Source organism: Passer montanus, unplaced genomic scaffold, assembly GCF_014805655.1.
Source record: "Passer montanus isolate IOZ18808 unplaced genomic scaffold, ASM1480565v1 scaffold45, whole genome shotgun sequence".
NCBI lineage: Eukaryota > Metazoa > Chordata > Aves > Passeriformes > Passeridae > Passer > Passer montanus.
Window position 1 is genome coordinate 7,166,963 of NW_024369373.1, and position 19,319 is coordinate 7,186,281.

A 19,319-nucleotide genomic window follows, 5' to 3' on the forward strand; every position below is an offset into this window, starting at 1 on the left:
TAAATCAGCTCCAGACAAGTGCCAAGCAGCTTTCAAGAGGATTAATGTACAACCCAATAGGAGGAAAATGCCTTGACATTCTGCAGAAGAAGAATCGAGCACAACAGTCTGTGATACTCTTAAAAACCTGCCTTACACCATTTAGTGATTAATCCAATTCTAAGCAGCAACTTCAATGTTTGGACTCAAAGACTAAAGCCAAACACTCCTTTTCCTTCCAGTCTTCATTAGAGATTTATTTTTATTAGTGTTATACTTTCTGTACTATCTTAATCTTTACAAACTCTTGCCTAACAGAATCCCCTAAATTGTTCCTCTCAGTAAAGGATTATTTCCACTACAGAAGTGTGAGACAGTTAACACTCCTATCTATAAGAATTCCACTAAATCTAACTTTTGCTCTCAGTCATTAGAAATGAAGCCTTCAGGATGAATGTTCTTTCTGACTCTACTAAAGGTAGCAGAGTAACTGTATTGTAAATTACATATAATGCAGGCTTAAACAGGGCTTTAAAGCAGAAGGCAAAAAGTAACATACCCTATAAAGCCATTCTCTGTGTTTTCTTAAAACCCACTATCTGCAGTTTTCCAATATTTCTTAGACATGTTTTCTGGATGATGAAGTATATATATCAGATGTATTTGAAATGAATAGTGTGTTTCTAATTGTATGTTATCTAACCATAAAGAATATTTTCTTGGAGGAGACAAATGCTGCACCATTTAAATTTATTTGCAAACTTTAATGGTTGTGTGTGGTGCTGTTGACAATGACATTGGCAAATTTACCATTACAGTCATGGCTACTATTTGCACAATTGCCTAGTAAAATTGAAAATGTTGTACTCTTATCAAAGATTATAGTTACTGTTGGATTGTGCTAATATTTTGGAAGGCCTGGGCAATGGTAATTTCCAAGTGGGTGTGGCTTCTTTATTTTGTTAGCACTGAACACAGGAATTTCATAAAAACTGCCACCAAGTTCTTCACAGAAAACTTTTCCTTTTGGGAAAAATCTGAATTTGGCACAGGGTAGTGCTGGTAATTTTCTGCGTGCCAGCCATTAGGTGGAGTCTCTGAGAATTTGGCCATTGTGAACACACAGTGGAACCTCTCAGTGTCATGCCTCCTGCAGCAGGAGGACTGTAAGAAATTCTCTTGACATCAATTTGCTTGAAGGGGTAAACTGAGTCTTATTTAGACTACTCAACTTCTTCTGTGGGAATTAATTAAGACAAAAGTTTTTCTTTAAGTTTGCAGCTTGAGCCTTATGTTTGTTCTTAGTGGGCTGTTTTCCTAACAGGCTTCAAGCAATGTAATTTTCCCCTCAGTCCAAGCTGTCCAGTACATGCTTTGTCACTGCCATTCTGCACAGGGCCTCCTAGCTTGATGTGCCATGGAAGAATGTGAAAATTACCCCAGGGCCCATCATAGCTCTCTGCCGAGATGAACCAGAGGCCTTTTAACAGTTTGAAGCAAAATCCTTCTTGTTTCATCACAGTGCAAACTTTTGCTTGGGCAGATTGCAGGGCAGTTTTGTTCACTGATTACTCAGACCTTATGATAAATCATTGTGGCTGAGTCTGGTGTTTTCAACTTGTCACACAGTGATTTTTTATTTTTGTATTTCTAAGCAGCTTTAAACACGTAATACATCACGACTGTAAAACAGTATTTAGTAAGAAACATATAGGTGATCTTGAAGATCTCAAAATCTCATAATTTATGGTCAAACACAGTGATTTTGTCATCAGCTTCTGTATGAGTCAGCGGAGGATTAACTGGCTGTTTGGGAAGACCCTGGTGGCTGGTTTCTGGCTCTTTCTGTTAGGGTAGAGTCAAGACAGTAACTTAGGCCACAGAGTAACTTTATTTTTATAGCCACCAATTTCAAAAGTTCAAAAAACATTAAGTAGGCCCCAGAACACTTAAAAAACATTATCTTCTTCTACAATCCTTTTATTTGCCTGCTTGCTTTTAGTTTTGAATTTACTTTGTACTTTCCCAACTTTTCTTTCAGCCTTGAAAGCTAGAAAGAGATTCTTGCCTAAATCATTTGTCCCTATGAAACTGTGAGAGTAAAAGGCACTTCTTAAAATAGAACTTTTTTTATTGCTTGAGCCCAGCATAGGAGAATGCTGAGGTCATAGTCTAACTCTCACAGAGTAAATCTATTTTGTGTAATAATCACCATCATCTATGTAATCCTGACACTTTGCTTTTTAGGTAAAGTACCAAGTTGTTGTAGTGAGTGAAGATCAGTTACTACTCAGTGGAAGTCTTGTGTATCAGTTTAGTCTGAAGAGTTTTTTATTACTTTACTGTGTTTTCCTTCTCATGTAATTCTTAGTCTGGAAATTCTGTCTACTTAGGAGTCCTTAAGAGAGAGACGTCTGTTATTTGGGTTTAAATCCTGGCTCTGGTGACGTCAATGGAAAAAAATCACCCATTGACTTCAGCCGGGTCAGGATTCCTCCCATGTGGTTTACGAATCTATTGATTTTAACTAGGGCTGTACAGCCGTACATACATGAGAAACAAACTGTAGAAAAGAAGCAAGTTGATCAAACTCTTCCCCAAAACAAAGTCCTGGACTGTTGTTCTCACCAACACCTGCCTCATAATCTCATTTACATGTCTGAATTTCTCTTCTGAAAGGAGACAAAGCAGTGCACAGCACAACCTCTTCCTTAGTTTTGGGATAAATTGTAGATCTAAGCTGCCTTGTACAGCTCTAATCCACCCTCAGTTAGAGGGCAGGAGCTTGGGAGCTTTCTTCAAGCATCAGTCTTACTGCACATCAGTAGGCAGATACAGCCCTGCATGCTGATGAAGAGTCAAGCCACTTCTGAGAGTGCCTTCTGAGCTGTAACTTGATGTTTTGGTAACATTTGGCCTTGAACTCTCTAATATCATAGTAAGTACAATATACTTAATTGTGAAATTACTGTGTTGTGAAATAAGGATTCCGCTGCCAAGAAGGAAAGATGCTGAGACCTCCTGAAATGTGGGTTACATTAACATTGAAGAAGAAAAAAGAAATCTTTCAGTTTTAGAATGTATCTGTGAAAGTCTGTGTGGAGCTTATTTTTTTTTCCCAAAGGCGAATCTTTTGAGGGTATTTGGAGCACCTTCTAAATATAGGATTTGAGAAATTGTTTCCTCCTGTACCAATCCTTGGGGAAAAGAGACTGTAATTGTTTTATTGTTGCACTCTCTTAAAAAAAGGTGTGTTCAGGGCTAACCTCTTGTTATCAATGGATAGTGTCCTTACTGTTATTGTGGCCCTGCTGACAAACGAGGTCAGTGAATTAGGCACCACTAAATGTTGCCATTCCTATAATATCCTAATAAATAAAATAAAGTGGGAAATCCAAGAATGGTCCACTGATTGTTATTACTGGTCATCTCTGTATTTAGAAGTAATGAGCCACCATGAAATTATTTTTTCCTATAAATGTTGTGACATTAATTATCAGGTTGGGATTTCCCAGGACCTGTAAGGATCTACTGCTCCACCTTGTGGTCTGAAAAACGCTTCCTATTACTCTACAGAGTGCTGTGCCAGGAAAAGTCCAGCCTCTTCCTCTTTTTTATTTAACTGGAATTTGACTGGAATCAGTATCATACTTTCCCTCGAGACATGGATCTTAAGGGCAAGTAACGTGCTGTCACCTTTGGCATGCTTCAGGATAGACATTGCATGAGATCTTTCATTACAGAAGAGAAAAATAGAAATCAAAATATCAGTGAAGAGAAACGTGCTGTACACACATACCCACGTAGGTCAGGAGGTGCATAATAAATTAAAAATAACTGGCAAAACCCAAGATGCACAATACTCAGATGCTTTTTTCAGTACATACACTGGGCCCAAGGAAACAGTGGTTTGGATGGTCAGTGAGTTGCAGAGGGTTCATTCTCCAGTGCTGCTGTTGGGCCAGAAAATCAGCTCATTCCCACAGTCCTGCAGGCTCCAGTAAAGATGGATGCTGTGCAATGGCCCAGCCACAATCCTTCCCCTACATCAATGCCACAAAAGCTGTTTCTCAGACTCTCAGCAAGAGTGCTGTAGCAAGACAGGACACCCAGGGCTTGGAAATCATGCATTAACTTTCTCCAGCTCTGAAATAAAGACTGCAAAGGAGTAATATTCATTGCTGTTGAAATCACAATTCCTGTGTAGTTCAGTGGGGCAGGATCAAACCAGTACTGCTCTTCTGATGCTGGGTTTGTTCTAGGGAAGCAGCGTATAACAAAGCAATTCTAAGAAGACTTTATGTCTGTGTGGTCTAACACCACCAGTCTGGGAGGGTTGGATCCTATTTTGGACACCTAGCATATATTCTTAGACAATTATAACAGCCAAACTGTAGCAATCAGTTAATACCTAAAAACACAGCTTCTGCAATCACTTGTGCTTTTGGAAGTGAGTGGTTGTGTTCATAAAGCCTTCAGGAGTAGGAGCACTGGAGAAATTACCATCTTCTATAAAAAGACTTATTGTATAATAAGGGCAGCTTGTCTTGCTACATACCAGCAGTCAGAATGTTCGTCATAAAAAAAACATTTATGGACTGGCAACAGACAGCTGCCTGCCCAATCCTGCCTGAATTTTGCTTGGTAATGTGTTATCACAGAATTCTGCTCACTGGAAAGTTGGCAGTGTGCTTTAGATGAATATGAGTGTAGAGAAGGATGTGGCTTACACAGCCAGACCTCCCTGCTGACAGTTTCTGCTTCTGAATGGTAAACCCTGGTTCCCAAAGTGCTGCTCTGTGCTGTCACCTTTGTCATGCTTCAGGAAAGATTGCAAAACTTGTTTGAATAGAGAATAGGGGAAAGGAGGAATGAAAATAAAACAAAGGATAGTTTTCATAAGTGGTTTAGAGGTTCTTTCCTATGGTTTTGTTGAAGAATATGTCACAAGGCAAGGAAATCAACTGTTTTCCTTCCATGCCTCTCACCTCCTTTTCCCTTCTTTATGGATTAATGGTTTCAAAAGCTCTGTGGCTAAAATTAAGTATATTGAATCTATACAGAAATTAAGATGCTGAATTATACCACAGTTACCCAGAATTTCCATGAGAACAGGTATTACTCAGCAGTACTGGGGATCTAGACACTTGGTGCTGATTTCCTGAAGGACTCCGATATCCATCTGTAGGAAATCAAGTTTTGAATGTCAATAAAGACTTGCATTTGAAACTATTCTGACCTGGCACCAGTATGTAAGATCTGCACAATTAGGTTGAAACCTTTCCATCAAAGGTTCAAGATGAAGGTAGGAGAAGGAAACAAGGTGATTAAGGAGCTGTAGTTGGAAGAGGAAATCCCAGGTTGTCAGGACATGGCTGCTAACATGAATTCTTTGTTTCCAAAGGCCTTGAGGAAGGAAAACTCAGGGTTTATAAGCAGTGTGATATTCCTGGATTCCTTACATACTCTTCACTGAAAATGGATTGGGACAGTGGATTTATCCTTAATATAATTTATTTCAACTTTAATAATTATGATGATGATGATAATAATAGGAACAACAATAATAATGCTTTATTTCTTGTTGCCAAATTTCCCGTCAAGAAGTTGAGAGTCAGATGCAAGATTCCAGGAGGGTTGGAAAATCCTTTAGGTCCCTTCCAACCCAAATAATTCTATGATTCTACATGTACAAAGAAAATGGAAAATACTAAGAGCAAGGTAGTAGTGAAATATCCAGAACTGTTTTACAAAGATGCATCATTTAAATTTGTGTCTTGATTTCTAAATTTTAATACTTTAGTATAACTGTATCTCCAAGTGTAGAATTATTTGGTTGTGGTTTACTATTGTGTAATAATATTAAGAGCAGTTAGGCAAAACAATGTCTAAAAACTACATGTAATAACTGCAATGTATGCAAATGCCATGGAGTTTACAGTGCACTCTGATATCTGAGGACCACACTACAGTTCTTAAATGTTTAATCAATTGGTTAAACTGGGACAGTCTTTACAATTGGGAGTTGCTAATGTGCTTACAATCAGACATAGCAAAAATGAAGACATGGGCTATTTGATGTTGCTTCTCAGAAGTTCTCAAAATTCTTTAAGCCATTCATTTCTGTTTTAATACATGGCAAGAGGTTCAGTAATTTATGGACTGATTTTAATCCATCATTCTCCTCACAGCATATCTAAACTCTCACTAAAGATGTATGTTCCTCCTGATCTTATGTGTAAGTAGTTGTATTAACATTCTGTTTCATATTGGTTTAAGCATGGGGAAGAAGTATCTGCCTGGAAAGAATATCTTTGTATGCTGGAGCTGCATTCACATATTCACTGAACTGACAGACAGGTTTGTGGTATTTTGCCTAAAATGAAAATGAAATTCTGCCCCCAAACCATATAGACCATGTCTCAGTTTCTGTAGAGATATTTTGGTTTCTTCAGTAAAGAAGGGTTGTTGGCTGCTACACTCCTAAGCTGGCCTTTCTCTTTTCCATTACTGCCAGAGGTTAGGATGATGTGAGTGAGAAAGCAGACACACTCAGCAGCTCAGATACCTGCTATTTCAGTTTGAATGAATATCCAAACCCAGGTCTTTATGTCAAATTGTAAGAAAATCCTGTATTTGTTTCAGTAGGAGTTAATATGAGCTTTGCAGGCTCCCTTGCAGAATTTCCTTGTGCAGAAATGGTTTACTAGGGATATTTCAATACTTCATTCCTTGGCAGAATTGAGAAGGGTGTACAGGAAAGAAGAGGGCTTGGGGGGGGAGGCAGGGCATGGGAAGATCTTAAGCAGAGATTTTAAATTTTTAAAAACAGAACTAAGCTTAGTTCTTGAAGACTTTTCTGCCTCTTAGTTTAGAATAAATTTCTTCAGGTGGTAATCAAAATGTGCATCCACTGTAGCTGGAAAGATGTATCTTTGCATTTGTCAGCTGGTCCACACCAGCTCTTTTATTGCCAGTAAAGCTGGAAAATCAGTTTTGGTAATTGGTTGGAGCACCCTTTAGGTCAGCTCTCAATACTTGCCATGCATCAGCTACAGGATGGTCCTCTTAATCTGTAACATCAAGCTAAACATCATGGATCTCATCTAGAATCTTTCTATGCTAGTGTATCTCTAGACCTTTGTAAGTTTGTCAAGCTAGGAGTTTCTAGAATTGTTCAGGAACAAATAACATCTCTGCACAGGTAAGCATTTAGATGAGTCTCTGTAGTGTGACAATTATACACTATTTCATGGTATCATACCTCAGAGTCAGAAACAAGTAGTTTACAATTGATTAAAGATTTGGATGAGAGATTCAGTCCTTCTCTCTCAGCCATTCTTAATACTTCATGTGTAGTAGATGTATAAGCTACACATAACCCTGCAGAAATTCCTTGTAACCCTGCAGATATTCCTGTTCTGAAGATTTATATAGTGGAGCCAACAAGATATGCAGAGCAGAGAAGGGAGTTTCAGAGAAGCAGCTGGCAACTGGCATGTGAGCTCCAGTGCTGAAGAGCCTGGGTGAATCCATGCCCTGCATGCACCAGGTTTAGTGGGTGAACAAGGAAGGGAAAGAAAATAGATGGAGTGGGAAAGGGAAGAGAGCATCTGTGAGCTGGACACTGACTCTGGATCTGGGAAAGGAGGTACTGCCGCCCCACACAGCTGAGCATTGTCCCTAATGTCACACTATGGCTGAGAACCCAGAGCTCATGGCCGTAGTGAAGAGATCAGCATAACAGTTTAACCTATCTGGGGTCAGTGGTTTGATGTGCTAATGGGAGTTGAAAAACCCTTTTTAGGAAACCAAAATCACTGGATTTGCATCTGAGCTTTGATTGACTGATGAGTCAAACTCTTGGCGTAGGCTTTGCAGTGAGATTACTTCAAAGTTGATTTATTATTATCATCATCAATGCTATTTTGAAGTATTAACTCTGATATTGTAAGGCAAAGGTCATCCACCTTTGAACTGTAAAGTGCCAGATTATATTCTTTCCCAAAATAGTGATTAAATTTGGTGGCAGACGCTTTGCAAAACTGAGGAGGCAGAGTGTAGTAGAAAGACAAGGTGGTGCTGTCAGCAGCAGAGTTTGCTCTCAGTGGAGTGTGTGGTGGCCAGGCTCCCAGCTCTGTGGGAGGTGACAGCTTCACCGTGACAGCTCGGGGCTCCTGACTTTGTGCTGGGCCTGCTCAGGGACACTTGGATGTGGTTTCTGCTGCCTTTGGTGCCTGTGCTGTGCATTGCTCAGTCCTGCATTACAGCTTATGGAACTCTGACTAGGACAGGGATAGGATAAATTGTAAGATACTTCTGAAGTGTATTGATTGCTGGCAAACTGTTTGTTGAAGCAAACAATTTCTTCGGGAAACACTGTGTCTAAAAACACTTTAAAATAATGCTGCAGGGGAGATTAAAGTGTGCATGATGATGGCTAGAGTAATGTTAAAATATTTATCTGCGGCTATTCTTAAATTCATTAAAAACTTAATCTGATTCTTATGATACAGTAAGTCTCCAGTGACTAATCCGACAATTACATGCTTCCTAATGAGTAGTCTGAACATGACTGACCTTGCAAATACTTTGGCTCACAAAAGAAGTACTTTATGTTGGTAAATTCCTTTTCTCCAAATTTCAGTGGGAAATATTAATTCTGCCTATGACTATGCGGGAACAGGAAACAAAAATGAACGTTAATACTGAAAGTGTCTTGCACAAAAACTACAATAGCTTGTTAACTAAGACTGAGCATCATCCTCCCCCACTGTAAGCACATCAGTTAATCATAGTAGGCATTACTCAACTTCATTTGGCATCAGTAAAATTTCAGATGTAATCCAAATATCAGGGTAAATCTTTCCTTAATTTGATGAGAGTATAATTTTAATAGTAGTCTTCTTCTTTAATTTACCATAGCCTCTTGTAGACCTGGGGAGCAATTAAAATGGTTGTGTTATAAAGAATTCTTTGGACTACATGATGTTGATCACTTACAGGGAGATTAAACAGCTAGGGAATCTTTTCCTTAAAAATATTTTTTTATAAAAGTGCTCTTGCCAGAAAGGTTATAACGAGGATATAGCTCTTGTAAGATTAACCAGTAGAAATGGCCATAGTTCATTTCTCCAGTGGCAAGTCCTGCTCCTTTGCAGCTCTGACAAATGCACTGCACAAAAAGTATTCCATCTGCTGCAAACAGTGCTTTTCCTCTGTGCTGCAAGCAGCAGTCAAACACATGTAAGTTGTGATCTTTTTTGATCAGCTGGACTGACAAGGTGATGTTTGAGAATTCCCCCTTTTGGAGTGTTGCCATATCTACTTAGTGGGAGCTTGCAGATTTCCCCCATCTGTTCAGAGTCTACCCTATCACCTGATAAATACTTTAGAGCACACAGTGGACATATCCTGCTTCCAAGAAGTCAGTGAGGGCAAGAACTCCCCCAGTCTGGTTATACTAAACTGTCCTGTAAGCTTTCTGTGGTACATTTCATTACAATACAGCCACTGGATCTGTCTCTGCCCTTGTAAGGCAGGCAAATCCTATGAAAGTAGGTAACTGATATTGAAAAATAAATGCTCTAGATTTTTAGATCTTACTAAAGACCAGGGATTTTTTTAATAGCAGAAGAATGATTCCAAAAATTACAGTTGTTTACAGAAGGGTTACATTCTGCCATCTGTCTTTGTGCAGAAGTCCCATTGGGGTCTCTCAGCAGGCCACTCCCAAAACACAGATGTTTCTGGCTATTCATTCAGTGTTTTAGTTCTGCTGGATGCTTCTTACTCTCTAGTTTTTTGTTACTGGGAGCTTGTTAAAATACAAATGTTTCTTTTTGTTACCACCACCAGTGCACCTAACAAAAAAAGTTTGTATAGCTGCCACTTGGTGGTGTAAGTAAAACTCACTAAAGTAAACTATCAGAGTTTTGTATAAGTGGAACTTCCAGATCTAACCCAAAAGCCTCCATGTCTGTTTTTTTTTTTTTTTTCTAGAAAATTTCCCTGGAGTTTATCAAAGAAAGAAACTGCAGGACTTGGCTAGTAAAAAGAAGGGGTTGTATATACATCCATGTCCTCGTAAAATTCAGCTTTGAATGGGGGAATACAGTGTGTGTTTATATTTTCCTTCTCAATTCTTGCAAGTTTCCATGCTTTCTTGAGAGCCACCTACTTTTACAAACATGTAAAGGCCCTTAGTTTGTCTGCAGGCATCTTGAATTAATCATAGTTAGCTTTAGGACATAGTCCATATGTCAACCAGCTAACTTTTTTTTTTTTAATGTAAGGAAAGATGCCATTTTCTACCACTTCCATGTCCTTGATGTTTTTGTTCAAATTCTAAGAAGATTTGTAGAACCTTTGTGGTGTACCTTCTGGTAGGATAGCAGAATTTCTTTTTGTTAGGTGGCACAAGCTATGCTGAGCCAGGACTTAGGGCATTGGAAGCTGCTTGTGCTTCTGTTCACTGATTATTTTGTATCAATTGTCTGATAATGTGTTCATAACCCACACCTTTGACCGACCAAAGCCAGCTCTAGTTGAGCTCTACTCACTGGGTAATTGGTAAGGCTTTCAGAATAAAAGAAAAACTGCAGGAGGAAGAGGAAAGAAAACCTTTTACCTTCCACTGCTTTACTTTATGCATACCATCCAATTCAAGTTTAATCTGTTCTGTTGGTTTCTTCTTTACCTAGTAGTTCCTTATAAATATCAAAAGGTAAACTGTAATCCTGGTGTGAGCATCCTGTAAATTTTTTATAGGTTAAGTCTAGTCAAGTATATAAAACAACTTCTGATTTCGTCCCTTTAATTTCCTCAGCAGTCCAGAAAAACTACTAAAATAGTGAAATTAAGTTTTCCCCATGTCTGTATCCACATATATCAAACTTTTGCATGGGGATGCACAGCAACTATATGAAACCCATTGTGCTATCCTTTAGAGGCAGCAAAAGTTAAATTAGTGCTGGAAAGGTTCTCCCATGAAATAGCAGTGGGGGCAGGGGGGAGATATTTAAGAATATCCATGAATTATGACTTGAAAGATCTCAACAAAATCCAACAACATCCCACAGTTCTGCCTGTTGCCTTATGTTTTTTGGTCCTGTAGGAAAATTTATGCATAAAGCAAACAATCTCCCAAACACAGTTTGAAAGAAAGAAGGGACTGAGTTTGGCTTGAAACTCAGTAAAGTACTTCTAGAGCCTGAAACTCTTACATGGGTTTCTACTAACTAAAACTGATATGAATGTCCAACATAAGAGGTAATGTATGGAAAAAATTTAAGACACCAGAGTGTTTGGTCTCTGTATCAGTAAACAGTTCTTGGCCCTTCTGTAGACTTTGGTAGCAAAGGGCCTCTCTACCTTTGATGATATGGAAGAATTACTGCAAACTTTTCACTGAAATGTGCCTCTTGTGCTGTTGGCTTTTCCTTTGCTGCCATTTGGAAATATTTGAATCAGAAGATGCTAATGAAGACCCAGTTTTTTCTAGCTGAACTGACATGAGATAATACATGGTGGCTAAACAAAATGCAAGAGTTGCAGACTGTTACCTTCTGTGCCTGAGCTGGCAGTGAATTATGAAGGAAGCAGGTTAGGAAATTAAGTGACCCAAATTACAACAGAAAAGAGTTCAGGCACTCTGGGTGTCACCTTGTGCAATGTAAGACAGGAGAATAATGTCTTTTCCTGAAAATTGCCAGATGATGTGGCGATGTGGCAGTGGTGCATCTGTTCTGAGTGGTGTGAATGATGCTGCCCCACCTGCACCTGACCCAGCAGGAGCCTGCTGGGCTCCTGGTGCGTTGTGCTGCTCTAGTGTGAGTGGCTAGGACTATTTTTGGACATAACGAAATAAGGATGGAGGTTATTTGTCAGCACTAACTACTTTCTTCAGTCTGTCTGGGTGGTGAGCAGAGAGATTTTCTGACTCCTCTCAGAAGTTTTGGAGCTACCAAGCTCAACCGAGTGTTTCATTAGCACCAATATCCTATTAAGTTCCAAGGACAGGTATAATTCCATGTTATTTGATAGCAATTTTCCCATTCATTTTGCATTCCTGTTTTCACAGGAAGCAATTTTTTTATGCTACAAGTGTGACCTATTAGCCTTTATCACCAGGCAACCACACTATCACTATATACATACATAAATATCTTTCAGAATGTGCTTTCTCTCTGTCGGTTCTATCCGTGTGGCTCACCGTTCACACACAGTTCTCCATCTGCCAGGCAGGGTCTGTTCTTTCTGTGTGTGATTTGAGAGCACCCCAGGCACCTGCCCGGCTTGCAGATGGTGTTACTCCATCACAGTCTGGAGTCATCGCTGACAACACACAGTGTACTTCAGGGAGATGAAAGAGGATGATGGAGTTAAGGTCTCACTGAAGACATGCCAGACAATCTGAGCCAGCTATAGTTACTGTGTGTAATTTTTTGTTTCTCTCATTGCCAAACTGTGCAGGAGGTGAGGTTTTGTTTGTAACAAGTCTCCTACCTACTTTGGAGGAGGGGAGAACCCCCACACTGCAGAACCAAGGGCAGAAATCACAATCCTACATTAAAACTGCCCCCACAAAACCTTTCAGTGGTCTGGCGCTAACTCTTCTAGATGCTGTTTTTCTGCTCGAGCATTTTTGGTTTGGCCTTTCTTCCCCCCCTCCTCTTGGTGCTATTTTTTGCGAACGAAAAAAAAGCGTTAAGCAGCCTGGAGTGGCAGCAGAAGGCAAATACGCCTGTACTGAAAAACTAAGTTAAACTTCGAGGAGTGTGCGAGCAGTCGCTCCGGGGAAGGGGCTGAGCGGTGCCCGGGGGCCGCGGCGGGTCCCGCTGCCCGGGAGGAGCGGGGAGCGCTGGGGAGCGCTGCGGCCGCTCCTGCCTTGGCACCGGGGCGAGCCGCGGCTCCCGGCTTTCCCACAAACTCCGCCAACACCAGCGGGATGCCGCTCTGGCGGCCGTGCGGCTCGGGGCGTGTGGGGCCGGGGAAAAAAGACCTCGCAAGCGGTTCTCTTACCCCCTCCATTTTTGTAGCAGAGGTATGGGAATCGCCAGACGTTGGCCAGGTCCACGGCGAAGCCGATGACGGAGAGGAGGAAGTCGATCTTCTTGCCCCAGGTCTCCCTGTCCTGGGTGCCGTAGCGCGGCGCGGGGGCGGCGGGCAGGAGGCTGCTGCTGGTGTACTGCACCCCGTTGTGCTCCTTCACCAGGATCAGCTCCACGTCCTTCTTCGGCGGCGGCGGCGGCCCCGCGCGGTCCGGCAAGGGGGCCACCACCGACACTTTGCGCTCGGGCTGGACCTGTTTGTTCATCCTCGCCTTAAACATCCAGAGAGAGCGAGCTGAGGAGGGGGCGCGGGCGCGCAGATAACGGAAGTGCGCTTCCCGCTGGAGGCGACTCCGCGCTCAGCCCGGCGGTGTCAGCGCGGCGGGAGCGAGGCACGGCCGTAATAAGAGCCATGCAAATGAGGCGGGAGAGGGGGGACCGGGGCGCCCCCGGGGAGCGGGGCTGCCCGCGCCTTCTTCCGCGGGGAGCGGCCGCACCTGGGGCCGCCCGGCTCCGACCCGCGCCCCGCACCGCCCGGAGCCCGCACCGCCCGGAGCCCGCACCGACAAGTGCCCGGCACTGCCCGGAGCTCCGCACTGCCCGGAGCCCGCACTGCCCGGAGCCCGCACTGCCCGGAGCCCGCACCGACAAGTGCCCGGCACTGCCCGGAGCTCCACACTGCCCGGAGCCCGCACTGCCCAGAGCACAACCCGGAGCCCCGCACTGCCCGGAGTCCGCGCTGCCCGGAGCCCCGCACAGCCCGGAGCCCCGCAGTGCCCATAGCCCGCACCGACAAGTGCCCGGCACTGCCCGGAGCCCGCACTGCCCGGAGCCCACACTGCCCGGAGCCCGCACTGCCCATAGCCCGCACCGCCCCTGGTTCCCCGCCGAGTTGCTCAGGTCGGCTCCGTCCTGCCGCAGACTACGGCGCGCCCGGAGCTGCTGCTCCCCGCCAGGCAAAACACGCATCCCTAGTCCAGGCAGCTGAAATTGCGGTTAGCAGGCAACAGGTAGAGCCTGCTTGTATTGCCCACTTCCCTTCTTTCTCGGTTGATCTCCCCTGTCCGCTAGTGTGGCCTCAGTTAAACAACAGAATTTTTGGCTTTTGACATCAGAGCCCGGTGGGATGCAGGCTGCATGGCAGAGCTGCACACTGCTAATGCTCCTGTGCCAGGGCTGATGGATGCCCAGCTTCTTCTTTCATGGCAAGTATGAGGCTGGTAGAATTCAGTTGTCAGGTTGAGGCATTTGTGGGACATTAGCTGTTTGCTGCTATTCCAGATGGAACCCGAGTCTTTTGCATGTACAATGGACAAAGAATTATCTGGCAGAACAGTGATTGGTGCCAGAAGTTGGCTAAATACAGCTGCAGAAAGGGGTTTTCAGGGACTCTTCTTGTTACAGCTGTGAATACTAACTCTACATTCCATGTCAGTTAAGGGAATAAAATTTGTCCACAAAAGACAGAAACCAGCTTTCCCTCCCCAGTATTAAATAGTTTCCCTTCTGCCTGGCATCAGTGAGAGCAGGTCAAGTCACAGAGGATTCTCGAAGGTGTTAACAGCCTACCACACTTATTTATTCTGCTAGGGCTGATATAACACTATTACATATATTGTAATACATAAAGAGGCGCTAGTTAGAGTTCATGAAGAACACCAGATTTGTCTGCAAACTTGGAATGTGAAAAAGAATATCCCCTCAGAGTTAAAGTTCACATATTGGCATCTTCCCCAATTCTCTTTAGGCCACAGACTAAAAAGAGGCTAGCAAGACAGCTACAATATACAGATTTTATTCTTTCACATAAAAGACTTGGTTCAAGCTCCAACATCCAAACTCTGGCTTGAATCCTAAAGCTTTCATTTGGGTGAAGTATTTGAGCAGTGGCTATCCTGTTCCAGGGCACTTAGGTGCTTAAACCACACAGCTCATACGTTCTCTTTTGGTTACTCTGTGATTTCCTGTCCTCATCTCTTTCCAATACACCACACAAGACTTTTCTCTGCTTTTTGGTGCTCCATGCCATATGTACTGTAAGTCTTTATGGCTATCCCATGGTGCCCTCTGAGCAGTTGCTGTTTTCCTGTGCAGTGCAGCCCACGGGATCGAGCTCGTGCGCAGCTACCTCCTCTTTTCACTACCCATCAGTCACTCCACCACATGCACCAAACACACCAAATACAGACCCTGTGCCATGCACCTCCCCCAGATATGCCCAGCTCACCTGAGTTTGAGTCTGCACCCCCATTCTCCCACCGCAAATAAAGGACACACTCTGTTTCAGACATCAAGGCAGCCTCTGCTCTCAGCTGCACAGCCCTGAAGGCATCTTGTAGACAAACTCACCAGAAAGCACTGGGGGTGTCTCTGTCCCATTCCCTGGTACCTATGGAGAGGGGGAAGATGACTGAAGAGGGATTGCTCCTTCTTGGTTCCACCACTCAGGGACTGCAGTCTCTCTGGGAGCTGAAGAAGTATCCCAGCCACTAAGGAGCTTTTAAAATCTGGTTCCCCTCTCTCCACGTGACTATTACTGCCTTAATGATCTGCACAGACTTCCTACGCTAGGCAGCAGCACTCCTGTATTGCTTCTGGAAAAATAGGGCCTTGCTAAGGAACACCCTTTTCCCCGCAAGGTCTCAATTAGCTGAGCTTGATCATGATGTCTGTGGTGGGAGGAATCTAGAAAGCCCCCGCTTATTTCCTAAGAGAATTAAGTCACTCTTCATATATATATATACACTTATATATTTTTTTTTAAATATATATATATATACACACACACAGACACACACACATATATATATACATATATATATATGCCTTTAGTTCTTGCATGGAAAGTGTGCACAATCTGGTTAATGTAATATCCGCTGCACCCTCAAGGTAAGAAAGTCCTCAATTGGATTTTATGAAAAAGTTGCTTAATCTTGAATCTGTCTGGATCTTGTTATGCCTAATGTAGCCTGACAGTGGGTAGAGTTGAAGTCAGGGAAGCCAATTCTGTATTTAGAAGCCTCAGTGGGGCCAGGCAAGATGGCAGGGTGTTAGTGATATGCCTCTGTTGGCTGGGAAACAGGTTGTAATTTACTTCAGAAAACAGTCAGGTATTGCTAGGTTAGTCATCAATTATTCAAATTCTTGTCTGTCATTCCTTGCCATGTATGGGAGAATATACTGTGTGCTGTAACAGTAAACTGAGGCTGTCACTCACACATTAGTGTCTAGCAACAAAAAAAAACCCCCAATGAACAAAAATTCTGCATGTGCTTTCAGAGCTCCATTTGCTGGTGGTGTGAAGGCTCACTGTGCTCGTTGGCAGCAGGGCTTGAATTCTCCAGTGCTGGCAGCACAGCCCTCTGCCACTGACCCTACAGAACTACAGGAGCTGCCCACAGCCCTTCCTATGAACCAAGGAACATCTTCTGAGAAGGGTGGTACCAAACAAACAGTGCTCAAATATGCTGGAACTCGCACTTTACTGTGGGGCATCTGTAAGAGTCTTGCTTCATGAAGCGCCTGATACACTCAGTGCAAGAGCTTGGCAGTTGAGCCAAGCAAAACAGCAACTGAGAGAGGATATAATTGTTTTGTAAGTAAATTGAGGTAAATGTCACTGAGAAAAAACCCCACCATTATTTAAACCAAAGGAATCACAATAAATTTAGTGGGAAAATGAAAAGAGTTCTAGCTATCAAATCAGTGAATGCAATGTGAACTAAAGACTTGGGGTTTAGGATATTTTTTTATGAGTAGGTTTGAATGACAAAGTTGGTTTGGACTTGAAGTCTTGGGGCATCAGTTTCTGATTATAATCCAAGATACAGTGAAAAAAGTAAAAGAGGCAATGGACATATACATCAAGTATTTAATGTCATGTCCTGGTACATCCACAGAAACTCATTCTGGCTTTGAGGCTCACCAGCACTAAAAAGATTAAGTGTTTTTCAAACAAAGTGCATAAGTTGAAAGAAGTTAGGTTTGGTTATTCTCTAATAGAAGAAACTTGAGGAATAGCCAGTTGCTGCCGGAACAGGGAACAAAGCCTTCTGACTAAATCAATGGTAAAAGGATTTCACAGTGATAGGAACATGGCATTGGCAGGGGTGCCCATCTTTCTAGGTTAGCAGGTAATGGATGCCATGCCATGGACTGTGCTGGGAATCTTTTAATGACAGTAGATATATCAGCCCCAGCTTCCTGGACTTCTAAGAGTGGGTTGGGCAGGTTTGCTTCACAGTGTCTCTAAAATCACAATGTCATTCCAAATGTAATGTTTATTTAGTATTTAAAACTTCCGTGTTTTATTGTTAGCTGGCTGCTGTCATAGTATCTCTTCCCTAGAGCTAAAGAAATGCATCTCTGCACTGAGAAGAGCTTGTTTGGTTTGGTCCTACCCTGCATTTTGACAGTGTCTGTCATGTTACAAACTGTCTTCAGACTGAAAATAAATATTACAGAAAACCTTCATGGTATTTTGGTATTCTGTTCATGCAAGAATGCCAACTTCTAGGGGAAGGCAAAGCTTCTCCCTGTTTCTCAGGATAATAGCTTTTGTAACTTCTCTATCCAATTGCTTGAGATTGTCACAAATACATACCTGCAAATTACCTCTTACCTGGGATCTGCTGCCTCTGGCGCCAGATGACCTTCATGAGACCACCAGTGTCACCCAAGGAAGCTGTCCCATGGCATCTTTATAATTTTCTAATGTATAGAATACGTGTGTGTGGAGAGGAGGACACTGAAGTCCAGCAGTTTTTAACCCTGATAATTACACCACTCACCCTTCTCTATAGGCATGACTTTTTCACTTCCCTTTGACCCCTTTCCAGTTTACTAGCACTTAGTGTCTTTTAAAGATTTAAATCTACTTTGGAACATTTCACACAGTAGCTGAGTTTCAGCTTCAGCATATTATTTCTTGCTACCTGTTTTGGATCACTGGGTCCTGCTGCTGCTCTAGCACCAGGCTTTCTCTCAGAGATAGCTGTATGAGAGAGACTTGCAAAGCTGCATGTAAGTGGGGTGGAACTGGGAGCACTCCCAGTTTCAGTCTGACTGTGCATGAGGAGCACTCCTCCCTTATCTTGGCTTGTGCAATAGAAGAGAAGTGGGTGCAGGGTCCAAAGGGTGCCAGGGTCCAAAAGGGAGCAAGGGTCCAAAAGGGAGCAAGGGCACACACTGACCTCATCTCTGCTTTGAACTGTCGGAGAACCAGTACAGTTGGCTCTGCTGCAGTCCTTCCTCTGGGTTCACCAGGTTATATATCAGTGTAATCTTTCTCTTTTCTGGTTGGAATAAACGTTTCTTGAGCAAAAATGGCCTAGATTTTAGATGAAGTCTTACCAACCTTTAGTGAAATAGTAATAATTCCCAAGATTATCAGCCAAGATTTTAATGAGAAGGAGTCCTCACTTGCCTTTTCCACATCTGTCCACAAACAGGCTATAAACACCCAAGTCACTCTCCTCTGTCACTTCCCTAATTCTTCAAGACCAGGTTTACCATTTTATTCTGTTTGCTTCCATCCCATCTCTGTTATGCTAGGTTTCCTTTTTTTCCCTCTGTGAGTCCCATTCTTCACTGATTAAATGTTGCCTGCCAACTTCATCATCTCCAAATTTCATTAGCAAACACAAACTTTTGGGTGCATATTATTAATGCAAATATTTAATAAAATCATTCCCACTAACAGATCTTTCAAGATGGGTAATCTCACTCTAAGCCTGTAATTATCCTTACAGTACAACATAGTATTATATCCTCTTTAGTCAGTTCCTTTCCTGTCTTAACAATTCTATTTATCTCCATGTCTTCTGCTCAGACTAACAATTACAAATGTCATTGTAACAGCTACTTTTGTAAAGTCGTGATAGATTAATATCTACCCCATTTTCCTTGCTTTTATAAAAGGCAGTTATGAGAAAAAGGTACCAGATTAATCTGTCTTCCTTTGGGAAGCAGGTTTTGCATGTAGGAGTTTTCTGTGCTTATACACTTGTGGGTAGAATTTGTGAAAATTGTTTTAACTTGGGAGCTCCATGTGGTCATAGCATTATTTGCATCTGCCTAAATCAAAGTTTTTCTAAGATACTTAATAATTTCTGTCATCTGCAGACCCTGAACAAGACCCATCGCTTGATGTCCAAAGCTAGACTGGAAGAAGACTCAAAATATCCAATGATATTGCTGAATTTCGTATGTTTCTAAGGTGATTTTTAACTGCACTGGTGATGGCAAGGTGCTGGGTGTTATTTTCCTCCTGTTGAAAAGACTAAACAA

At 42.4% G+C, this 19,319-nt stretch overlaps 1 protein-coding gene across 1 annotated transcript in view; it reads right to left on the minus strand.

Moving 5' to 3' along the window:
• Nucleotides 1-15,479, minus strand: part of SLC6A2 (solute carrier family 6 member 2) — a 54,306-nt gene extending 38,827 nt beyond the window's left edge. The window contains exons 1-2 of the mRNA XM_039721353.1: nucleotides 15,381-15,479; nucleotides 13,003-13,303 (exon numbers count right to left, since the gene is read on the minus strand). Coding sequence (XP_039577287.1) covers nucleotides 13,003-13,303; nucleotides 15,381-15,410 — 331 coding nt within the window. The 5' untranslated portion in view covers nucleotides 15,411-15,479. The remainder of the gene's footprint in view (nucleotides 1-13,002; nucleotides 13,304-15,380) is intronic.
• Between the last annotated feature and the right edge of the window lie 3,840 nt (nucleotides 15,480-19,319).